This window comes from Epinephelus lanceolatus, chromosome 8, assembly GCF_041903045.1.
Source record: "Epinephelus lanceolatus isolate andai-2023 chromosome 8, ASM4190304v1, whole genome shotgun sequence".
Classification (NCBI taxonomy): Eukaryota; Metazoa; Chordata; class Actinopteri; order Perciformes; family Serranidae; genus Epinephelus; species Epinephelus lanceolatus.
The window spans coordinates 4,390,616-4,416,031 of record NC_135741.1 but is presented as its reverse complement, the minus strand read 5'-3'; the positions used below and the strand labels follow the sequence as shown (position 1 = coordinate 4,416,031).

The following is a 25,416-nucleotide window of genomic DNA, read 5'->3' as shown; positions in this document are numbered from 1 at the left end:
CAGAGAAAACCCACTCTGACACGGGGAGAACATGCAAACTCTGCACAGAGGGTCTCTCCCACCCCAGGGTTCAAACCCCCCAACCTAGGTTCAGACCAACCAGGAACCCTCTTGCTGTGAGGCGATAATGCTAGCCTGTTGATATAATGACTAAGTGGGTAAAGGCAAATAACAGAACAGAACAATCTGTAAGTTCAGAAAATTAAATGACATCACTTCACTGTACTGCAGCCTTTGAAACCAGGACAAGACAACACTTTACATATTTAAATATCCAAGATCTTATACGATATCTAGTCTTTTATCACAGTATTAATATAATATCAATATACTGCCCTGCCCTATAATGCATAATAAATTAGGCATGCTTGGTATTCTGAGAATGTCTTTGTGGGTTTTTTTGGTCCCTCCCAGGTTTCATTTCTTTCGTGCAGCCAACCGAGACGAATTAAGAGTCAAGAGTTTAAATAAACATCTTCAGACATACTCTGAATTAATTCACCCTGAATTCAGAACAGTATTATACTGTAAGTGATCTATAAAGCATTAAAAAAGAGATTAGTTACAACTTTCACACCCCTGATGAGGACTGGCTTATTACAAAGTGGTAACCAGTGATTCAAAACATTATCTATCCACCCATACATCCCAGTGGTGGAAGAAGTACTCACAATTTTTACTGAGTAAAAGTAGCAGTACCACAGTGTAGAAATACTGTTACAAGTTAAAGTCCTGCATTCAAAATTTTAAAAAGTATTATCATCAAAATAAGGTGCCACAAATAAAATAACTTATTGTGCAAAATGCCCCATTTTAGAATAATATATATTTTACCACTGAATTATAATTATTGATGCATTAATATTTTCATCACATCAATGCTGCAGCTGGTAAAATTGGAGCTAATTTACTTTATATACTGCAGAGGAGCCTGTGAGTTGATTGATTAATAATGTTTAATTTTAACCTATAACATCACATCACTTCATTTATATTTTGTATGATCATCTAAATCCACAAAGTAACTAGAGTTAAAGGTTTTAAATAACTTACTTCACTAAACATACCAAAAAAGGTCAGATGAAGGTCATGTGACACATTTATTTTGTGTAAACTTTTAAGTTACTGAAATAGAAAGTTTTGCGTGCAAATAATTTCTGAGTAGAGTGAGCACATTGAAATTTAGTTGAATAATGAAACATTTTACTTTAATTTGACCTTAAAATTACAATGTATAGTTGTTGTTTGTACATAAACATACTAAGTTTTGACACATCACTTTGTTTGTGTTGAATAAATATAAAAATAAACATTCAGAAAACAGGTAATTTCATGTCATATGTATTCCCTGTGATTACGAATATTAAAATAATTAAATTTAGAAAATAGTTCTGTTGAACTGACAAACTTCCAGTCAGACGAGGGTCATGCACCATTTATTGTGTCTGGTGTTTCTCATAACTTTCATGTTACTGTACTAAACTAAAAGTTTTGTGTGCAAACTGGTTCCAATGAATTTTAAAGTTGAGTGGAGGAACTAGGAATCACTGTAACCGGAAATAACACCTCACTTCATTTAGCCTACATTTCGCATTATGTCCAATCTGAAAAGTAACTAGAAACTAAATGTTATAGGTAAGAGGTGTAATATTTGCCTTTCAATTACTAAAATAAAGTAAACACACTTCAAACCTTCACAGTAATTGTCCCACAGGCTCCTACCGGTAAGCCTGCTATCTGCGCGGACCATCAGTCCGTGAGATATTTATGACGCGTCTGACAGGTCATAGGCGGGGTTCTCGTTCATTTCATTATTGCCAGGCATAAGGAAGTTATCAGTGCTTTGAGTCACAGTCTCAACACGACAAACACAGAAGCAGCAGTTTCTCTGTAAAGGCATTCCGAGGATTCCTCGCGCTCCATCCTCTCTACCTGTCCGACAGGTGTAGCCGGCTGTCGCGACTGACGCGCTCCGTGGCTGACGAGAGGAAGGCGGCTCTGACAGGGGGACAATTCATGGTCATCTATGGGTGAGTGTCTGCGGAGAGCTTGCCCATGTCTGGAGTCGCTATGGCAGAGGATTTTCACCGACAAAAAGCCTCCTGGACCAGAAGGAGGAGGAAGTAACGATGGTGGAAGAGGAGGAGGAGGACAGGTGAGGGACAGCAGCAGTGAAGGCGGCAGTGAGGAGAGCCCACCGAGCCCGGCACCGCAGGACAGGGTGCCCGAGAGCGGCGCCATCTACACGGCGCTGTGGTCGTTTGAGGCCCGGCACACGGACGAGCTGTCCTTCCAGGAGGGGGACATGTTCAGTGTTGTGGACCGCAACGGGGACTGGTGGAAAGCGCGAAGGATCGACAAGAACGGGTGCATCCTGGACACCGGGATCGTGCCCAAAAACTACTTGGACCGGGCCGAGTCCCTGCAAATGCAACCGTGAGTGGACTTCTGTTTCAGGGAGTTAACTTATTAAGTATTTCTGTGTCATTTCCACCCATGACTGCGAAGCAATTTCATTCAGCAGACCTAAATCTGTTCCTTGTTTTACTTTTACTGCACAATTGACGTGATCATTTCAGCCCTGAAGCGAGTCAAACTAAACAATGAGCAAAATATGGAGATTATTATTAAATTATAGCAAATGATCAGGGGCTCTGTTGTTGGAGGGGACATAAAAATTAATAAATTATTGTCACCAGGCAGTGGCGCATCTAAAGGGGGGACCAGGGGGACCATGCCCACCCTGATGCAATTGCTGCTGCCGCCCCCAGCAAAAATAACTGGAGGCTGATCTTACTGTCTTAAGTAGGCTGTGGCGTTCTTATTTTGAGTCAGGGCAAAGACAGCTGTACCTTGTGAAACTAGACGATCTAAAGCAGGATATATACTTGTGTGCCGGCTCTGTGCGGACCCTACGCTGTAGCCTATACACACGTGGCCTATGCTGTTTTGAGTGTTTATACATGTGTGGTGGTGTGTCTGTGTCACTCTGCAAGTTACACCTCCAAACACTAGTCGACGATGGGGTTTCTGTTAAGTGCTGTAAAGTTTAGTTGATTCGAAACACACATTAAACACACATTAAACATGACTTCATAGCAACAATTTCAAACACAAGTACACAAATCAGCTTCACTATAACTCGCAGCATTCACAGACAAACACTTGTCTTTCGTCTGGGCACATTTTGCTTACAAATACAACACGCTAATGTTATTAGCACAAGCCTATGGCATTTTACATTGTATAAATTTGGCTAGCGGCTAGCAGACTTTTCCTCTACTCATATGAAGCCAGGGACAACAGCAACATTTAACAAAGGTAATGTTACAAAATTTGGCTCCATTACAACTCACAAGGTTCACTGACAAAACAACTGTCTTATACTAAACACGTTTTCCAAACAAATACGATATGCTAACATTAGTAGCACAAGCCTATGGCATTTTACATTGTATAAATTAGCCTAGTGACAAGTGGAGATTTCCTCTGCTCATATGAAGTCAGGATAAATCACACACAAGACTATTATATTTGTATATTTATATACTATATATATTTTGTGGAGGCTTTATTGTCTTCACAATTTATTGTTTCTTAACTGTGAAATTAAAGTAAATAAAAGTTTTGTTTCACTGAGGAAAATGGTTTCAGCTTACAGAAATAGACAGGACATATTGTATAGTTACATTTCTGGGGAGGTGCACATCAGGCTATGGCGTAAGGTACGTAGTATGGCGTCGGTTTGACGCAGAAGTATAAATCCAACATAATGCATCCATGCCGTGTAAGCTTGTCAGGAAGTAGGCTAAGGATTACTCCAAAGTTAGGCTAAACTTTGGCTCAGTAAAAACTGGCATGGCGATTTTTAAAGGGGTTCCTTGAACTTTCACCTCAAGATATCTGAATGAATATAGGTTCTATGGGTGTCAACAGTGGCTATCATGATGCCAGTGTCTCAAGCTGAGCTCAATATTTCTATATGATGAAGAGAATTAGAATCAGAGAGCATTTATGCTCATTGCATAAAGAGTATACATCGAAATTAGGTGTGCTACATCTCATGTAGCTCATCAGGTGCCAACTAATCATTAAAACAAGCAAATAAAAAACAGACGACATAATCACCATTACCATCATTCATAAAATCAGAAACAACTAGTGTTAAAAAAAAAGAAGAAAAAAGACCGTATCAAGGTGTTGCATAGGAAAAATAAATAGTGGGTTGCACTGATTACTCCATATATTTTGATTTATTAGGCTGGCGGCCCATGTGACTTAAAGCTCCTGTATCTCCTACCAGAGGGCAGGAGAGAAAACAGTTTGTGACCCAGGCGGGAACAGCCTTAATGATTATCTTGGCTCTGCAGAGGCACCTGGAGCTGGAGATATCCCCCAGAGAAGGCAGAGGGCAGCCAACGATTCTTTGGGTTCTTGGGCACAAAACTATTTCAAGCTGATCTAATTTACTGCCTCAGCTGGCTTCAGCCTCAGCTGGTGTTTTATAGTGGAGGCCAAACCTATGAAAAGTGAAACTTTGCTCCTGGAGCTTCCTCGTTAAGGGTAAAGTCTTTGCATTTCTTTGAAACGCTGGAGTCAACACGTGTCGGGAAACACATTTTATGGAGCGAAGGAAGGGGCAGGAAACATTTCAATTATGTTGTCACACATTTCAGTTTCTTTAAACTGCACCATGCACAACACAGAGAACCTGACAGGTATGTGGTATGTACAGTATCTTACTATGCTACGAAGATACTCAGCATACCATTGTTTTTGTTTTTTTTATGTGCAAGTCTAGAAAATTAAATTAAAGGACCAAATACAAAAAAAGCTTCAGTTTATATTTTCATGTTGTGCGTTTGGAGCTTTGGATTAAAAACCATGCAGACTTCTTAGTAACCTTCCACCTCCTGCTGCTGTGTATTAATTCCCCTTTTTCTCTAATAACAAGTGAGTATTCATACAGCTGTAACTTCACATCATGACAAATACCAGTTTTCTTCCCACTCAATCTCAGAAACATCCTTCTGTTGTAAGCAACACTGTGAGAACTGTCAATAACACCTTTCATAGTGTCAGTCCCATGTCTGCGTGTCTCTTAGCAGTGTTGCAAACTGTAGTGCTGACACTGACACTCGGCCTCATCGCTTCTTGTTTTGTCTGTCTCTATGGGAAGTGTGCTATGTGAGGTTATTCCCACATTTCAGCAGCTGCTGGGGGGCTGAAATAATTATAGAGTTGCAGTCTCTTGCAGTTGCAGTGTCTTTATGAATGATTATATTATTATTATTATATTGATATATAGAGATATTATATGATTTTATGTTTATATTACTACAATTTAGTGCTCACTTAAAAAAAATTACGTTGATACAATGCCAAATTAACAGTTCACTTAAAGGTCCAGTGTGAAAGATTTAGGGGGAATTAGTGGTGTCTAGAGGTGAGGACTGCAGACTACAACCAGCTGAAACTTCTCTCTGTTTGAATTCCTTCAGTGTTCATTGTTCAGGAGGTTTTTAGCGGGAGCTGAATTTGCTGCAGAGGTCTCCTTCTCTCCAAAACAAACAAAAATGGCGATTTAAACCAGTTGAAACATTGAATAAAGCACATTGAAAATCTGCTTTTCAGACACTAGTCGTAATGGAGGACTGCTAACTACGGTGGCCAATGCAAAAATGTGAATGGCCCCATCTAGAGCCAGTGTTCGGTTTGTCTGTTCTGAGCTACTGTAGAAACATGGCGGCACAACATGGTGGACTCTGTAGAGGACCCACTCTCTATGTAATTATAAACATCTCATCCTAAGGTAACGAAAACACAAGGATTCTTATTTTCAGGTGATTACACACGAAAGAAAACATGCTTACTTTACTATATTCCATTTCTGCTAATATACTCCCCTAAGTCCTACACATTGGACCTTTTAAGTAGTAACCTCAGGGTTGATGGTGAAACTTAGTTGCAGCCTTAACATAACAATACTATATTCTGTGTTTCTATTATTCAAAGTGACGGCTGTGACGGGAGAAGTCATGGAAGACAAAAAGAAAATCAAACATATTGGACTTTCTGTCAGGGTGTTGTGAGGCGTCCCAGACATGGCGTCGGTTGTTGTGTACTATAACACACTGCACGGGATAAAACGATGGATTATCGCACACGACACTCGTTTTTGTTCAGGATCCGAACCGACACCGTATGACCGCTGTGTATGGCTATAATCAGGCTGATATTGTGTAGTCTAAACTATTGTATATGAGAAAAAAGAGCTTTAAATCCTCACATTTGAATGCTTGAAAGTTTGTTTGCAAAATGACAAACTATTAACTGATTATTAAAAACAGCTGGTGATTAATTTTAGGTGCCTTATTTGTTAAACATAGTGTCACGCTGTTTGTCACTTATGACAAACAGCAGATTTAATCTTAAATACTGTTTTAACCATGAATGCTACGAGTCCATCTGTAGAACCAAAACTGCAACCAGTAAATACACAGATAAGAAATAAACTCACAGATAAGTTCCACTTTAAAGTACAAAAAAAGATCAGCTGGAGTTACTGCTCTGCAGGTGACACTGCAAAAGTCTTGTTAATGTAAAATGTATTTTAACTGCATTAAGAGCAAAGAGGACTCCACGCATTCATTCACTGCTTGTTCAACACTACTTTCAGCTTCAGGCCACCATCAGAGACCAGATGTCTCTCAGCAGCAAATGCTTTCTTTGTTTTGTGTGTTCTGTACTGTACTCTGCTTTTGCACCTGCTAAAACATGTGACATATTTAGATACTTTGAGTGTTCAAAGTTAGACCTTGAAAACTGAAACCAGATCGCAGGATATCCACAGGTACAGACTTTTGCGTGTTCAACAACACCAAAAATAAATTGCCAGATCTTTCATACACCTAAGATTATTACAAAACTTATCTTCAAAATGTATCGTGTACCATTTATGCAATAACGCAGATTATTTTGGTTACCACAGAGTTAGAGTCTGAAACCATGAGGCCACTTCCTAATAATTACTTTCATTTATGGCTTCCTGTCTTGATTCAGATGGTTTTTTGGGACAATGAACCGCTTTGAGGCCCAAGGCCACCTGATGGCACCAGGAAATGACAATGGAGCTTTCCTCATACGACACAGCGAGAAAGACAAAGTTGGATACGTTCTTTCAGGTAAGACGAGATGAAGAGGGCTGACTGAGGATGACAAGTGGCGTGCTATGTCATTGGCTTAAAATAGAATAAGGGAAGAGCAAAAAAAATGTGCAGGATGTGTTTTGTAAGAGAGTGAGATAAGGGGGAAGAAATTTGTAAAATGTAAGAAGAAGAGTCGGCCTTAGTTTGTGGCAAGAAAGGTATGAGGAATCCAAGAACTTAGGAAGAGATTCCCACATGCACACAATCAAACGCAGTGTTATTGGAGAACATAGATACTTAATTTATCCCTTGCTGGGACTTTGCCTGTCACAGCAGCAGTACACAAATACACCATATAAAGAAGGGCGCAAAAACAAATCTCAAAAGTACTGACATAATTTCTTTTAAGGTATGCCCTTGCAATAAATTAAACTATAAGTTAGTAATTGAAAAAGTTAAAAAAAAAAAGATTAATTGCACTGTGCTAAAAGATACAGAAAATGTAATTGTTAAGTCCAGTATATCACATTTTTCCTTACCTTACTTCCTGTCACAGGAACAACCAGCTTGTTTGGCCATTCTCACTATAAGAATAAAAATTTAAAAACACGTTTGATAAAGTTAAATATAATTCTAGCTGCAAGGCACTTGGAGAAAACAACCTGACCCAGAGATTATTGCAGTTCAGCTGAACTTCAACTTGTCTGTTAGTTAAAGACATAGCAAGACGTTAGGGGAAATACACGTATTCGCTTTCTGGCATAAAGTTAGATGAAAGATCAATACCACCCTCGTGTAGGATAAATATGAAGCTACAGCTAGCAAAAGGTTAGCTTAGCTTAGCACAAAGATTGGAATCAGGGGGAAACAGCTACCCTGGTTCTCTCCCAAAGACAGAGTCCAACTAACAGAATCTCTTAAGCTTATTCAGTGATTAACACTGGGGATGCACGATATTAGATTTTTTTTGCCGATATCCAATATGCCAATATATAACGACTTATTTGGCCGATAACTGATACTGATAGATATATCCATTTTTTTCCGATCCTAATTTTAGTGATCATCAAGTCTCTTCTGTGGTAGAATTAACATATTATACATGCATACTCTCATCATGACAGCCCACCAGCAGATGGAGACATGAAGTAAAATGCTTGTCAATGTATGTTGGCCAATACTGAGAGTTCATTTTAAAGCTGATATTGGCCGATACCGATGACGTGCCGATCTTATCGCGCATCCCTAATTAACATGTTATAGTTCTGGTCTTTATAGGTTTGCTATGCAGTAATTGTTGGTTCCTTATTGTAAACAGTATTGCTAGTGAAATTGAAAGACACCTCTAGATTCACTCTGCTTGGCATTTTTTTTTGCTTTGCTATATTTGCAATTTTTCAGCACTGTGTCCATGATTCTGCACAACTTCCTCTTGGATGCAGGCTAGTTACAGCCGGGCACCTGGTCGTTACGTTTTTATAAAGCCATAACCTCACCTGTGTACTGAGCCCAGGAATGTCTGAACACAGCATAATAAGAACAAAATAAGTCATAGTGGGTCTTAAGCGATGACGGAGAGGGATTACTTTCATATGAGAGAATACATTGTTTTTTAAAAAAATAAAATACAATCCTGCATAGTATACCTCAAATCACAGGTACGTTACATTTGTACAACTTTTTGTAGCAGATATGTTGAAATTTAATGTTTCTCAAGAACACTGTAGTGAAGGTGTGGTTAGGTTTAGGTACAAAACCACTTGGTTATGCTTACAAAAACATCATGTTTCAGCTTGAAACACTTTGGTTTGGAGGCACGTAAGCCGTTGAAAAAGAAGGGACAGGTTGGTGAAAAACGCTCAGGTTTGGTGGCCTCAACGATGCTGGAAAACACCCCCGTGTGTCAGTTAAAAAACACCCAGGTTTGGTGCTACAATCACTGGTGGAAATGCTGCACTGGTTCACCAGAAAACAACCAGTGTTGTTGTTTGTTGGTCTGTAGTGTTCTACAGCTTGGCAGCTGTCTCACTTAGGTGTCAGTTCCTTCAAGTTGACTAAGAGTAGAGTGGCACATATCCAAACAGAAAAACAAATAAAAACTAAAGAAATGTAATTTGGATGTTACTGTGCGACACCCAGACATGTGCTGACTTATAGGTGTGATCGCTGTGTTAACTAGAAAGTGGTAAAATTCTCTTCTTTCCATCTACGTGCCTGTCTGTGTATTACAGTAATAAGGCATTTTCCTGATGCCCTTTTAAAGAGCAACAGCACAAGCGTAACCACAGAAAATGTCAGTATTTATGTTTTCCATTATTTCATGCAGCGTACTAATCCGCACCTTTGGACATAACCTACAACAGTGGCTTCCAAAGTGACGATAGCCAAACCTGCAAAACCTGCAATAAATAAGATTCAGGTTGTAATAAACTGGCAGAAACTTTCATCAAAGACAAACATTTGGAAGAACAGTAAAAAGGGAATTTAAATTTAATGTCCCTCAGTCTTTTTCATTTCTTTGGGATCTACTGGGGCTGTTTGTGTAGCAGATTGAACTACAACACTTTGTTTACGATTATTAAGATAAATCTAAAGAATATAAATACAGGAGGGGCAGGATCTTTTGTGTCTGACTTTTTTTAACCACCTTTGCTTATGTCTGAATTGTGTTCATCTTTCTGCAGTGAGGTCAGCCAGTCGGGTGAAGCATTTTAAGGTCCTCAGTACAGCTGACAATAATTTTTACGTGGAGCCTAACCAACAGTTCGACTCTCTGATCGATTTGGTGGAGCACTACTGTGTCAACAGCCTGAGCAACAGCGGCACACTGGGAATCCCCTGCAAGAGGGTAGGACAGCCTCTGTTGACTCAGTTTCTGTCTTTTGCTTGTTTGTTCCTCTTATTTCTGGTCATGTAAAAACAAGAAGTGTGGACAGAGAGTTAACTCAGATAAACTTGTTGCCAGAGTGTTGTATATTGTTCATTATTCTGCTTCCTTCTGTTTGCATTATGTTGTTTTTTGCAACTGAGTCTGAACGCAAAATTCACAAATAAATAAATAATAATAATAAATAAAAATGAAATCATGCAACAAAGATGCAGAAGTTGTCAGGGTGTGAATGGATCAAAACTACAATGCATGAAAGACAAAAGCCGCACCAAGTCCCACATGTGTGTCAAAACTTCTACATCAGCTTTTCGCAGTGATGGGGCAATGCCAAAGTGCAGAAAAACCCTGTTACAAGTCCTGTATTCAAAAATTTACTTGAGTAAAAGTACAAAAGTAAAAGCATCAAAATATATGGAGGCAAATCAAATCAAATCCCACTTCAGCCTTAAGCCTATTTCTCTTCTACATGGAGTAACTTAGGAATACATAGTGTCAAAGATCTATATATTAAAGGTACAGTTGCCTCCTTTACAAAACTACAAAAGAGAAAATCAGTAATAGAAAACTATCTTAAAACATCACCAAACCAAATTAACTCCATCTCCTACTTGTATGACATCCTATTATCATCCGTCTCTCCATCTTCTAAAGGTTATAAAGCCAGTTGGGAAAAAGAAATAAGTATTCAAATACCAGATGACATATGGGAAGAAAGCTTTGAACATATACTCGAATGCTCAAAGAACGCCAGTCACTATCTTACACAATCTAAAACATTAAATGTCATTTCTCAGAAGCAACCCTTCATGACTTTGTGTTATGCCCTACAGTTGCATTTTTTGGTTCCATGTCCTCAACAGCATCTTAGAATCATTAATATTTCACTAAAACCAGCACCTATGTCAACATCAAGACAACGCTCCACTGCCCAACAAACATTCTTCTCTTACTGTATCATTAAGGCAAAAAAAGCTATTACTAATGTCATGGAAAGAAAACAGTTCCAGCCTACAGTATGTGACTACATGACCACGCTACATTTGGAAAGGTTAAGATACATCTTAAAAGGGCAGACTCCCACAGTATTTCTCTGACAGCCTCTCATATCCCATCTTGCACAAATGTCCTTCCATCGGGCAGTGCGTTCCAACAGGTAAGCCGTTAATAGTTTCAGTTACAAATCTACGCTCTCGTCAAAGCCACCAGACTACGTTGACAGAAACTGTAATTTTAGGTGGCTGAGCACAGGAGCTGCTGGTCTGCTGCTGCCTCGATCGGTTAGTCAGTTTGTTATTGTGTGAATTTGGAGTTTAAAGGGGTTGGTTTGGATTCACCCCAGTCACACAATAAGACAAATAAACAAACAGATCAAGGCAGCCATACACCAGCAGCTCTTGTGTTCAGTGATGTTAAATCACAGTTTTTCTCATTGGAGTCTGTGTTTGAAGAGAGTGATATAACGACCTCAGTTCCCTGACAGAAATCACTATCTTAGCGCATACTTAAACTGATTAAGAATTTTTTTTAGCAGGCTATAATATGTTGTGTCGCTGCCCTGGTTCACAGCACTACATTGCTTAGTTTTGTTGGCGGTACTCCTCCCTGCTTCTCCAAACTGGGGACTACCGACTGACATTGACTGTAGGTGATACACTAACTATGGATAAGTAGCCTATACAACCTCAACCTAAAAAGATCTGAACTATTCCTTTAATGTTCAGCCACTATAACAGCTTCTGTGTCAACTCAAAATGTCAGCAGGACAATTTGTCACTCACTTGGTCAGGGCAAAACTAAAGAGGCTAATCTCCGTCCCAACAACAAATCAGGAAACATGAACATAATGTTCGGATGAGTCATTCCTGCTCTTCATACTGGTCTCTCTGTTGTGCTCCTAATGAAGTGATGACGGACATTTTTAGTACAGAAATTGTGTACAGCGTTCACTGGGGCACCTGACAATTGTATTGTTTTACCGGAAGAATTGCAAACCTGTCCTGTAAGCCATGAAAGTGCTCTGTCATCACAGCAAGATCTTTTCACCTAGAGCAGAAACTAGTAGTCGATTGACAGGAAAATAATTATTTTGATAATCGATGATCCACTTAGGTCCTTTTTCAAGCAAAAATGCCAAAACATTTCCCAGTTTTGCTTCTAAATTATGAGAACTTGCTCATTTTCTTTGTCGTATTTGATAGTAAACTGAATCTTTTTGGGTTTTGGACTGTTGGTTGAACAAAACGAGACATCTGATGACTCCCCATTAGACTCGATGTATTTTAACACATTTCATATTTCAAAATTTTACAGTGATTCAGAGATTGAATTCAAAGATTGTCCGTTACATATGTATTTAACTTTATAAGTTATTTTTCTGAAAACTGTAGAACAGTCAATGGTATTCACGGCCAAGTGTCAGACATACTCAAATCCTGCCTTTATGCATGGATGTATAAGCTGCATTTGTGTCCCTTTATAATCTACAACTGTGTGCCTGCGTTTCCTCCATCAGAAAAAACCCGCCACACAAGATCTGAATCATTTTACAGTGGATGAGTGGGAGCTCCCGAAAGAGGAGTTCACCCTGGAGGAGGAGCTGGGCAGCGGCTACTTCGCTGACGTCTACCGCGGACGCTGGAAGAACCACATTAACGTCGCCATCAAGATCATCAAAAGTGGTACTTTATCATCTCTGTTAATCCGAGGCTGATTTAAAGTGGAAATAGAAAAGCCTTCCGTGTTAACTTATCAATTTACAGTAAATGGTAATACACAAATGCAGTGGAGTGAAAAGAACAAGGTTTCCCTCTGAAATATAGTGGAGTGCAAGTGTAAATTAAGTACAAGTAAACTTTGGTAAATGTCTTTAGATACTTTCCTCCACAGCTGGGAAAGAACAATTTGTGGTTTAAGGTGCAACAGCTCAATTTATTACTCTGCTTTTGCTCTGGTTCGCACTGCAAAAGTTTGTTGCAATGATTTGTTGATCGATAAAAGTGTTGATTAGTATTTAGAGTTTAAATTTCAGGCTTAATCAAGATGAGAAGCTTTGAAAGAGGATTACAGTCAGTCAGACAGTGATTCACAGGTGTGCATATCATTTAACAGATACATTTTACTTCCTGTTTGATTCCCATTAACAGAAGTTCGTCTCATACCCCTTTGACACCGAAATTAGCAGGCGCGTGCCGGTATTTCAAACACAGGTAAACCTGCTAAAAATAGACTATAGACTCCTTTATCATTGCCAGGAGAGCAAAGGTGTGTAAACGGACCTGGGGCAGATTGCCTTTTCATTTGGATCGCTGTTTGAGTGCTGCCTGAGCAAAGACAGACAGTATTTTGTGGTGGCACAACACTGCATCTTGCTGGTTAAGAGACTAAAAGTAGCACATTCACCTGAATGTGGTGTTTTGATCAATGCCGATCAGATCTGGAGCTGATAATTACCTGTGACTACTGCAAAGTCATTCGACCTGAGTGTGAATGCTGATTGTAGTCTTTCCCATTACATTGAAAAGCTTGATGTTAGCAGGTGTTGAGTTTTTTTGTGCAGTGTAAAAGGGGCATAAGTGAAGCTTTGACAATGTATTATATCACAGGTAGTGCTGACACAATTTGTCCAAAAACAACAACTTAGATCAATCAAATTATTGTTAAAGCAATTTCATCAAGCAAAATTGGTGCTCTTAAATGTGAAGGGGTTTTGATTTTCCCTGTTTTACATCACTGTAAATTGACTATCTTTTGATTTTGTCTGCTGGTCTGGAAAAAAAAAAAAACAATTTGAAGGCATTCTCTTGGCTTCTTGATGGGCAAATTTTACAATTTTGACATTTTATAGACTTGCAGATGAACCAAAAATTGTTAGTTAAAGCCATAGTCTCTATATACAGACTCTACATTCAGTGAATGTAGAGTCTGTAGGCAAACCCTGGAGATCTTGCCTCCGGAAGAAGAGCGGAAGAGCCCTGGTGTCTGGTTGTAGGCTGTTTGAAGTCCGCAAGATGTTGACTAATCACGTTTGAGCCGGCTGTAGTTGTTGCCAGGTTAAACGTAAACGGTCCGTGCGGTGAACTAACAAGGTGGAACATAATTGGCGTCACTGCAAATCCATCGCACTGGTTCAGCATATTTACATATATATAAATGGAAGTCGGAAACGGAAATTCGCCTCCTCCACCCAAATCAAACCGGAATACCAAAAAATCGGGGGTCTGCCCCCAGAGGCTGTATCGCCGTCTGCCGGAAGTCAGACACCGAATACAGCCGATGGGTTCCGAGAATGGTTAAAGCCCTAATTGCAAGCTCTAAATGTTTTGAGTTTTTGCACGAGGCATCTGCATTGTCTACAACATGTTAGACCACATTTAAGTGAAACTGGATGAGAGACAGAATAAGAATGTAGACATCCATCCATCATAGTAATCCCCACTGATAGACCTCTTTGCTGTCATACATAATTGGCTTTACAGGCAGTGTTGTTATGTGTGGAATTGCAGACACGATTGTATTGTTCATTAAGTAACTGCCCCTGTGTTGTGCAACTATCAGTAAAACTCTTTTCTATTTGAGTAAATATATCATATTGAATGAGCTAATGTTAATCTCTGTCTTTCTGATGTTTAAATAGTCACAATGTAGTTTTCATCCAGGACAAATGGATGTCTCAAGCTGAGATTGAACCATGGATGTTGTGATAATTTTTTGTGCATTAAATCAGGCAGACACTTTTCAAATGACACCACATTTGAACCGTGAAGTGGTTGCCCTCAACTAATTTTAGAATCCAGGTCAGATATCTGCAACATGCACTTTGTGGTCACGACACCTGATTATTTGCCTGAACAACTTTTAGACTGTCGGCTGGATTTCTGCCATGCCAGAAATTTTGGATGGCTGTCTAGAGCATGAGACAAGACAAAACTTTATCAATCCCACACTGAGGAAATTCATTTAACAGCAGGAAAATAGAAAACAAGGTAAAATGAGACAAGATGAAAATACAAATATGATCAGAATAAAATATGAAATCTATGTACACCATTCACTTATACAGATACTGTATGTCCACGATTAATAGCTGCAAATAATCATATCTTGATAGATATAAAGGACAACTATCCGTAGTCCAGTATATTTGTTTTCATCCAGAACAACTGGATCAATTGTGTGTAACAAACATTTGTAAAAGTACAGTGGGAGTGGTCAGGTGAGCCATTTTAGAAGCATAAAGCAAAGCCACAAAATGAACATGTCAAGAAGCTCCCTTATCTGATTAACCTTCCACTGTACAGTAATAATGTAAAACGCTTATGTGTGTCATCATTTCCAGGAATCATTGTTCAAAGGCTACCTTTAGACTGAAACTCAGGCCAGTTTATTGTTAATGATTCTTGATATAGTTTACGTCGAGCTAGTTTACAGCAGGAAACAGCCCTTCAAAATAAAAGCTCTGTGCCAGAAATTCACTGTACTTTGAAATAAAGTGTGTTTTGTACAAATCTGACACATTTACAAGTCACTTGTGGTCCATTCAGAATGGACCTGCAACCTTTTTTTAGACCATGACCCACCAGTTGGGAAACACTGGTATATGACCATTTCGACATAATAAAACAGGATTTTTTTAATCGTTCTATTTGTCTGTAAGGTCATATTTGTGTCGTAAACCTAGTTATTAGATTTGAGGTCCTTGAGACAAAAATGGTGGAAAAGGAGATACTGCTTTAAGAATTGATTAAACAATTGAACACTGACCCTATACAATGTCACAAAATTGTTTGTTCTGTCCAACCAACAACAACAACCTCTTTATATTTTTGGGTCTCGTCTCGATTCCTGTAGCTGCTCAGTCAGCAGCAGTTGTAGTAGGCTGCATTAGGTATGTTAGCCTCACCCTCTGCACTTTCAGTGGTGGTTTCTGAGGTGGACCACTCTGTCAGAGTCTCTTCTTCGAAAAGTTAGAAAACAATCCATTGTGGCTCACAAGAATGTCCATACAGTACACTTAACGTACGCTGACTAGTTTACCTTGACATTATGAACACACTAAGTGCTGCAAAGGATTCATGGGGAACAGTTAGCCTCTACTTAATATTGTGTACTGAAAATTAAATGCTTTTTGTTGTTGTTGTTGTTGTTGTTGTAAATAGGCCAATTTATCTTTGCTAATAATGTGTTGAATTCATCTTAATGTGTACATGTGACAACGCCTGAACGCAACACAGGTTCCACTCCATTAGTGCCCTGCTCGGTTATAATTGTCCCGGATTCGGGTCAGCTTCGGTCTGGAAAATGCGGCCCGAGCTGTGCTCTAGTGCGCTCACCTGTGTGTGTGTGTGTGTGTGTGTGTGTGTGTGCGCGCGCGCATGTGTGTGCGCATTGGGGCGAAACTCTGCCATGCGCGATACAGAGAGCAGAGAATTGTAAACACGCGACCATGTAGAGACAGAAATGAGAATGCAAATAAGATAAATAACATGAGGCTATTTAGTTTAATAAAAGGACAAGGTATAGACCTGTTCTAGAGGCCTGGATATGAAGCGTCCGTAGCGCCAAATAATATAACGGTAGTTTCTAAAGAGCTAAGAAGGGAAAAAAATAAATAAATAAATCAGCAGCGGTGGTCATATTTCAGCAGTGTCGGTGTGCCGCTGCTAGTTGCATATAGGGGACACACTGCTCTTTTTGGTATGAGTTCTTCTGGGTCATCGTGTTCTTTTTCAGCAACGTGTACAGTTGCTTCGCTTTCAGAACTCTCTCCGGCAGCCATTCTCGCCTCTATACTTTTCTCTATGCTCTTACACTCGCCGGCTCTAGAACGCCTGCGGTGTGCAGCGGTGAAACGGGTCCCCACTGAAACTCGTTGTTTGGGCTATTCACCAGTATTGTGGTATATGAAAAATTCATAACAAAACGAAAATAAATACCGGTTTTCAGTACGAACCGGTATACTGCCCAGCCCTACTTTCAGACACATGTTAGTTTTTAAAAACAACAACAACAACAACAACAACAACAAAAAAAGACCTAAATTAAAACTTAAATTATCCAACAGTAATTTGGCGCCTCCCTGCAGTAACTCTGAGGATCTCCTAGGGGTCACGGACCCCCTGTTGAAGACCCAAGGTGTTATAACATAGTAAGTATATTATGCATATATTAAATACATATAACACATGTACACTAAATGTGTATTATAATAATAATAATAATAATAACTGAATAATATAATTAGCCATTTAGCTGTGCTACATAAAGCAATAAATGGACCTATATAACGCCTGAAAAGCACCTCTCTAGCCCTCCGTCCACTCAGAGCGCTTGAACATTACATATCACACTACCATACAAGTTGTACTTACACACTGATGCAACAGCCATTGGGAGCAATTTGGGGTTCGGTATCTTGCTCAAGGATACTTCAACATGGCATGCGGGGATTGAACCGCCAATCTTCCAATTAGTGGAAGACATGCTCTACCGCCTGAGCCACAGCTGTTACACATTATGTTCTTCTTTCTTCTTAAAAAGTCTGACAAGTGTAAAAAGTTTGAGAAGCTCCATGGTCCAATTTTCCACACGGCTGAAAACAACGGACACCATGTTCTCTGCATCTTCTGAGCATCTGCAGCTCCATATGTTTCTTCTCTTTCTTCATCTTTTTCATTCTTAGTAGAAGCGGAAAGTAATGTGGCTTTTCTCTCATTTTGTCAACATCGTCGTTTGTTATTTTAATAAACTTTACCAACAAATCCAAAGATATTTCCAAGTTTGCACCATGCATTGTATAATCACTACTTATGATTAGCATGATTCAATTAAAAACAGATAAAGAAACAGTCGCAATAAAATGGTGCCACATGAACATCTCTGCTCTAAAATCATCCACTTGTTTACGAAACAAAGAAAATCCCACTGCTACAAGTGTGTCATGTTTGTTAAACAATCAGATTTCACTGTGGTTTCCATGGTTTCCTTCTGTTTGTTTCTTAATCTTCTGTTCCTCTTTTATGTCTGTTCCTCTATTTCATCTATCTTATTTTTCTCCATCCTTGTAATTCTCTCTTTGTCTCTCCAGACTCGGAGTTGAACCACCGTGAGTTTCAGAGGGAAGTTCAGATCCTGAAGAGTCTCCGCCATCGTCACCTCATCTCTCTGTTTGCTGTCTGCACGGCCTCTGCGCCTTACTACATCATCACTGAGCTGATGGAGAAAGGCAGCCTGCTCAGCTTCCTCAGAAGTAAACCTCAGTTTACCTTCCTTCTTCTTCTTCCATCTTATATGACAACCAGAGTTTTGTGCCCCAGGATTAGGTCAGAGGGTTAAAGCTTGTGCATGGTTACTTTTTGCCAGCTGTGGTGTGATCAGTCTGTCTGTTTTGAAGGTCATAACTTCAAAGCTTGGGGTCTGATTCTCGGTGCTGATTGTTTTCTCTGTTATGATTTTTCCTGTTTCAGGTCCAGAGGGGCAGCGTCAAGATGTTGCGTCACTCATTGACATGGGCGCTCAGGTGGCTGATGGGATGTCATACTTGGAGGAGAAGAACAGCATCCACAGAGATTTGGCGGCACGAAATGTCCTGGTGGGGGAGGACTACATCTGTAAGGTGGCCGACTTTGGACTGGCCAGAGTGATAAAGGTAAGGGAGGAAGGAAGACATATGAAGAGTCTTCTTCAAAGCCAAATCAAGCTTTTTAAGACAAAAATTTCTCATTCAGGAGCCGTTCTACATCACAGAAGATAAGAAGATTCCCTATAAGTGGAGCGCTCCTGAGGCCATCAGCCATGGGAAGTTCTCCAACAAGTCAGACGTCTGGTCTTTTGGTGTCTTGCTCTATGAGATTATCACATATGGAGGTGTTCCATACCCAGGTTGGTGAAATGACATGATTTTTGGGCTCACACGTGTTAAAATTATAATTAATGGCACTCAATCAATTACAATCGCTTTCTTTCCTGTAAGAAAGCTTTCCATTCCTTCTCACTCGACAAAGCCCCATGTGATGTCCTTAGTTGGGACAAACTCTTAAGCCTTGTTTTCAATAAGCAGTCTGGTTCAGTTCAGTTTGAAACACATTAGAACATTTATTTTTGCTTTTCAGTTGTCAAAAGTGATGGATCGACCAAAAGAATCGTTCCATATGCCCCCCGTTTATGTTACCCCTCTATTGAGGTACCCAGAACACTGATCCAATAAAAGACGGTGATGCTAGAAACACTGCAGTCCTGTTCCTGCAGTGGCAGGTTTACATACGTTAGTCAATAATAAATTAAAATTAAAGAAGCAAACAGTATTTATTGTGGTGCAAGTGGACTGCAAGCACATGAATGCCTCTTTCTTTTTTAACTGACAAGAAGTTTGGAATGTAAAATGTCTAAAAGTTTAATTGATTGTAATAAGTCATGCCCACTTAAAGCAGTCATTACCAAATTTTCAGTCATGACCCTAGATGGTGCAAACCAAATTTCGTATGAATCCTCTAGTGGAATTTGAGAGGTAAACTTTTGGGATTTGTAGAATCCTCTAGTGGCAGAATATCCCAAGACTGCTTTGGTTTGGTTACTATTGCTTACGCCATTTTTGATTTATGAGTGTTTATATAAAATGGAACTGAAAGACAAATATTTAATGTATTATTCCCAAATGGATTGACAAATCAAAATTTTCTTGATAACTTTAGACCAGCAATGTCTGTAGACAATCCTGCAAAAGTTTCAGGACATTTGGACCAACAGTTGAGTTTGCAATAATATGATTTAGACAAAAATTACGGAAAAGTAGCAAAATTTGAAGTTGACCAAAAAGAAGAAGAAAGAAAAATAATTATAACCAAAAAAAAAAAGTCTCCAGCAGCAAGTGTCGCTGCCTACTGAAAGGCTTTTTTGTTGCCTTTTCATCTTTAGTAGCTGTGCAATGATTAGATATTCAAGTAGATGTGTGGTTTATGCAAACTTTCATGCAAACATGCAACCTGTTCCGTGGTCAATCAGCGAGGTGCTGACATTGTTGGTAAAGAGGCAATACAGCGATAACAGCATGGAGAAGTGACGCGGCTATTACAATCTGGTAGCAATCTCACCTACATTAAGAGTACTGTCTACGGTGAAACAAAACAATTCTTTAGTTTATGTACACATCCATACAGGTTGCGTACAGTCTAAGGGTACAGTAATAAAAGTGTTAAGTGGAAACGCTGCTTTATGGTATCTTTATTTATACACTGTTCTCAGCATTCCTTGAATCATTTGTTGTTAGACAACTTTAAGTCACACAGAACAAACAACATGATTATTTCTGGTAAAGGACACAAACTTTTTAAACGGTCCAAGTACAGTGTTTTCTGTTTCTTTGTGTTTTTTGTGTTTTGCTTTTTTAAACCAGTGGTGGAAACTTTTATTTGTTCTTATTCACTATTGTATATTGTGTTTATAATATTGTTTCTTTAGTTCTGACACCCCTTTGTCTCTCACACACATTAGATTTATTAAGTCTGTCTCAAAACAATAATCACATACCCATATGAACATTGAAACAGGCTTTGTTTGCTGTAATCATCCATCTTATCCATACTGATCGATACAAAATCCATAGCAACATAGCATCATCTCTGTCACATTAAAAGGCCTGAACTAATTGAGACTGTGATCTTAGAAGAGTTAATCCTGCCGCCCTCATAAGGCGACTCATAGTAAGACTAACATGCTGCCCATTTCAACTTCCAAAGTGCTTTAATATAAATAACAGCACTTGAGGTTTCACAAGATGATGACATAAAGAAACAATTTCCGTATAAAGTTGCACCATTTTGATAGATGTGTTTCGGGAACTGAAAGTCAACCACTGTGCTTAACAAATATATTTATACATTGTGTGGTCTGTGGTTTAGCAGAGAGGTGCACAGTTGCTGCGTAAAAGCAATGATAAAGGACAGACTGTATCTATGAGTTTTAAGGGCCAGTGTAGAGATGCACCGATCCAGCTTTTTCAGTTTTGATACCGATCCCGATGCTGTGGCTTTGAGTATCAGCCAATACCCGATACCATGGTTGACCTAAAAAGCTATATACCTTTACATGTAGAAGAGAAAAGACTAGAGGCATCAGGCATTGATGACTACACAGTTCTTTCCTAAGATAAAATGAAACAAGATGAAACAGATTAATGCAATGATGAACGCAATGATTATTTTTAGCAAAAATAAACAATTGTGCAACAGCAGTTGAAATAGTGTGAAATACCTCCATACAGCAGATTCTCTCCTTCGCTCCATGACGTATGACGTAGCCCGCGTCGCAATAGATTTAAAGAGAAAGGATCGCCTCAGGTATAGGTTGCATTTTCCGATACCCGATCCATCTATTTTGATGATATCGGATCAATGTATCTGTAGGCCAGTGTGTAAGATTTAGAGGAATTCAATGGTATCTAGCAGTGAGGATTACAGATTTCAACTAGCTGAAACTCCTCCTGGTTAGAATTCCTTCAGTATTCACTGCTCAGGAGTTTTTTACTGGGAGCTGATTTATCCGCAAAGGTCTCTTCCTCTCTAAAACAAACAGACAAGGACATTAAAACTGGTAACAAACACTGAATAAAACAGTTTCATGTTACAAATCAGTGTTTCTCCTACTCTGTTTGGCATGTTGGAGATGGCCAACTTGCCCAGCACCTGCAATTGAGTGCTCACCTATTTTCTCCGATAGCATAATGTTATTGTTGTCGAATGAAGCAGTTTCATGTTACAGACCGTTAGCAAAGCACCTGTTAGCATGTGCTACAGTTTCAAGATTAGTGTCACCAATTCAGTATATGACCATATGTCTCCCCGTCTGACCTTGGACCTTTGACTACCACATTCTCATCAGTTCCTTTGAATGTCTAGGTGCACTTTTGTGCACCTGAAGAAAGTCCCTAAAGGCATTCTTGAGATATTGCGTTCACGAGAATGACATGGATGTAAGGTCATGGTGACTTTGACCTTTGACCACCAAAATCTTATCAGTTCATCCTTGAGACGGAGGAACAACCTGAAAACACAATGCCACCAGCCACAGCTATCTACTGCACATGGGGCATGAAAATCTGTGTTTTTCTGACGCCCTTGCTTACTATGATGGCCGATGCAAAAACTTAAATGTCCCTATCTAGAGTCAGTGTTTGGTTTGTCTGTTCTGGGCTACTGTAGAAACATGTCGGCGAACGCAGCGACCTCTGTAGAGGAGGACCTAATTTCTCAAACATGCTATCATAATTATACTCAGAAAGCCTCAAGGTGTATCTACAGGTATTTCATCGGAAAGAAATATTTAACCTCTCATTACTGTTTCTGCTCTCCCTCAGCCTTTAGCACCCAGGAAGTGTACCAGCAGGTAACCAATGGCTACAGGATGCCAGCTCCGACCAAATGTCCCGACTTTCTCTACAAAATCATGCTGAAATGCTGGAGCTTCGAGCCCGCCAACAGGCCAGATTTCAAGTACCTCCGGCTCAAACTGGACAGCGCCTCCTATGAGTTGGATCCTGACTTGTCTGACATGGTGCAGGGATCGTGATCAGTTTTTCACTGAGGACTCTTTTTTTAACAAACTGATTTTACAGACTTTTGCATGGAAAAACTTGTGAGTGTTTGCAGTCGGCAAACCTGCAAAGCCTGATGTATTTTGTTCCGTCCACTAGGGCTGCAACTATCAATTGTTTTTATTATCAGTTACTCTGATAAATTTTTTTTTGGAGCTGTAACCTTTTGAAACGAACTGGCAACAATATCTATAATCAATAAGCCATTTTAGCTGGGGGGTTTTTGGGGTAAACTCCAATAATTTCCTGTTTCCAGCCTGTACAATGTGAGAATTTGCAGGTTTATTAAGTCCTCTGTGAAAATAAATTAAAATATCTTTGGTCCATATCCTTTTGGTTCACTGGTAAGACAAAAAGACATTTAGATATTTCATTTGAGCTCTAAACAAACTGTCAAGGACAGACCAAACAATTAATCAGTTAAGTGCACAGTATGTAATTTCTCCCTCTGCCGGTCTCTCGATCAAAACATTAACAAAGACGGACTTTGATGACACCCTGAAATAGCATGGGATTATGGGAGTTCTTTTCTCCAGTGTTAAATAACCATTCAGAAACGCTTCTAAATCTATTTAAACAACCACCAGTGCCAATGAAAATCTATCTGATGTTTTATTTGTGTTATGTTTAGTCACCTTTAGTCCTCCATGTTAATGAAACTGTTAACTTGCTAACTTATCATTAGTATTAAATGAGTCAATAACCTATACACTGAAGGCTACAGCTACTATAGCTAGCAAACCAGCTAGCAAACTGAATAATGGGGTGGCCCAGTACTGTTATCTGTGCTCAGAACAGGTCACAAAATAACAACAAACTAGCCAATCCAGGAAGCTCCCGTGCTTTGTAAGATATTTATTTTTTTAGTTTTAGTAATTTAGTAATCTTTATTTCGAACATGCAAACAAATGAATAAATAAATAAAAGCAGAAGAAAACAAAACAGAAACAGTATTTGTAACAAGAACAAGTGTAAAGCTACTGAATTAGAAAAATAATGTATAAATAAATAAGTAATAATAATACAAAAGCAAACAATTTACAATACAAACAAAAAAACAAAAAAGGGGGGTCTTGCACGAAGTGGTCTTGCATTTACATGTCCGAAAAGGAGTGGGCTGAAGCAAAAACGTATTTAATCCCATATATGTGTATGTATATGTATATATATATATATACATACATATACTGTCATATTAATTATCAATTTAACTAATCTAAATATTTAATTCAGATATTGAAAAACAAAACAAAATCAAAACAGATAGACAGTAACTCAGAAAAGAACAAATAAAGTAAACAAATACACAACACCCAGCTGTGATCAATCCCCTTCATCCCTGTACCTCGTGAAAATCAAATTTTTGTACATCTTCTTAAAACACTTCATACTTGGACATCCCTTGATCTCCTCACTCAAACTGTTCCACCGCTTCACCCCACAAACAGAAATACAAAAACTCTTCTTTGTTGTGCGCACCCTATAATTTTTGAAATTAAATAAACCCCTTAAATTATAACTCCCTTCTCTTTCAGTGAACAGTTTTGAATATTATGTGGTAGTTGATTATTTTTTGCTTTGAATAATATTTGTGCCGTTTGAAAGTCCACCAGATCTGCGAATCTGAGTATTTCTGACTGTAGGAATAATATATTTGTATGATCCCGGTAACCAGCCTTGTGAATAATCCTTATTGCTCTTTTTTGGAGGATGAATAATGAATGTATTATATTTTTGTAATTATTGCCCCATACCTCTGCACAGTAACTTAAATAAGGTGAAACCAGTGAACAGTAAAGAATCCATAGTGAATTGTGATCTAGAAACTGTTTGGCTTTGTTTAATATTGCTATACTTCTTGATACTTGGAATGTATGGTTCTTATATGTGGTTTCCAACTGAGTTTTTCATCAATAGTTGTTCCAAGAAATTTGATTTCCTTAACTCTTTCTATAATAACCCCATTTATTTGAATAATTATTTGTGTTTGTCTTGTTGTTACCAAATAATATTACTTTGGATTTGTTCAAGTTTAATGATAATTTGTTACTGTTGAACCATATTTTTAATTTACTTATTTCTGTTGTGATGTCCTGCAATAATTCCATTAAATTATCTCCAGAAAAAAAGGATATTTGTGTCGCCAGTAAACAAGACAAATTTCATTACTTTGGATACATTACATATGTCATTGATATAGAGTATAAAAAACTTTGGTCCTAAGACTGACCCCTGGGGGACACCACAAGTTATGTCCAAGCATGAAGAGGAACAATCTCCCAGCTTCACAAACGGTCTCCTGTTACTTAAGTAGCTTTTAACCCAGTTTAAAACTATACCCCTGATGCCATACCGTACCAGTTTTTTTTATTAATATGTCGTGATTTATTGTGTCAAATGCTTTCCTTAAATCAATGAATATTCCAACTGCAGTTTTTTTCTGCTCTATGGAATTGGTGATTTCTTCAATTAATTCTAATAAAGCCAGTGATGTTGATCTGTGTGCTCTGAATCCACACTGACTGTCAGTAAGTAGTTTATGTTTATCAATGAATTTGTCCAGTCAGTTATTGAAAAGTTTCTTAAAAAGAATTTTGGAGAATTGCGGAAGAAGTGTGACAGGTCTGTAGTTTATGAAGTGGTGTTTGTTCCCGGATTTATACAGAGGAATGACTTGCTGTTTTCATTCTGTTTGGAAATGTACCGGTTAGGAATGATAAGTTACATACATATGTGAGTGGTTTTGATATTCCGTCAATAACTTTTTTTCAGTATCATCATATCAACGTCATCAC

At 38.8% G+C, this 25,416-nt stretch overlaps 1 protein-coding gene across 1 annotated transcript; it reads left to right on the top strand.

Moving 5' to 3' along the window:
- The first annotated feature begins 1,820 nt into the window (after window positions 1-1,820).
- Window positions 1,821-25,118, top strand: LOC117258223 (protein-tyrosine kinase 6). The gene is made up of 8 exons (XM_033628874.2): window positions 1,821-2,436; window positions 7,063-7,184; window positions 9,833-9,996; window positions 12,551-12,716; window positions 18,122-18,283; window positions 18,501-18,682; window positions 18,762-18,915; window positions 22,385-25,118. Exons 1-8 carry the CDS (start codon window positions 2,027-2,029, stop codon window positions 22,594-22,596), a joined length of 1,572 nt encoding a protein of 523 aa, XP_033484765.2. The 5' UTR covers window positions 1,821-2,026; the 3' UTR covers window positions 22,597-25,118.
- Window positions 25,119-25,416: the final 298 nt, after the last annotated feature.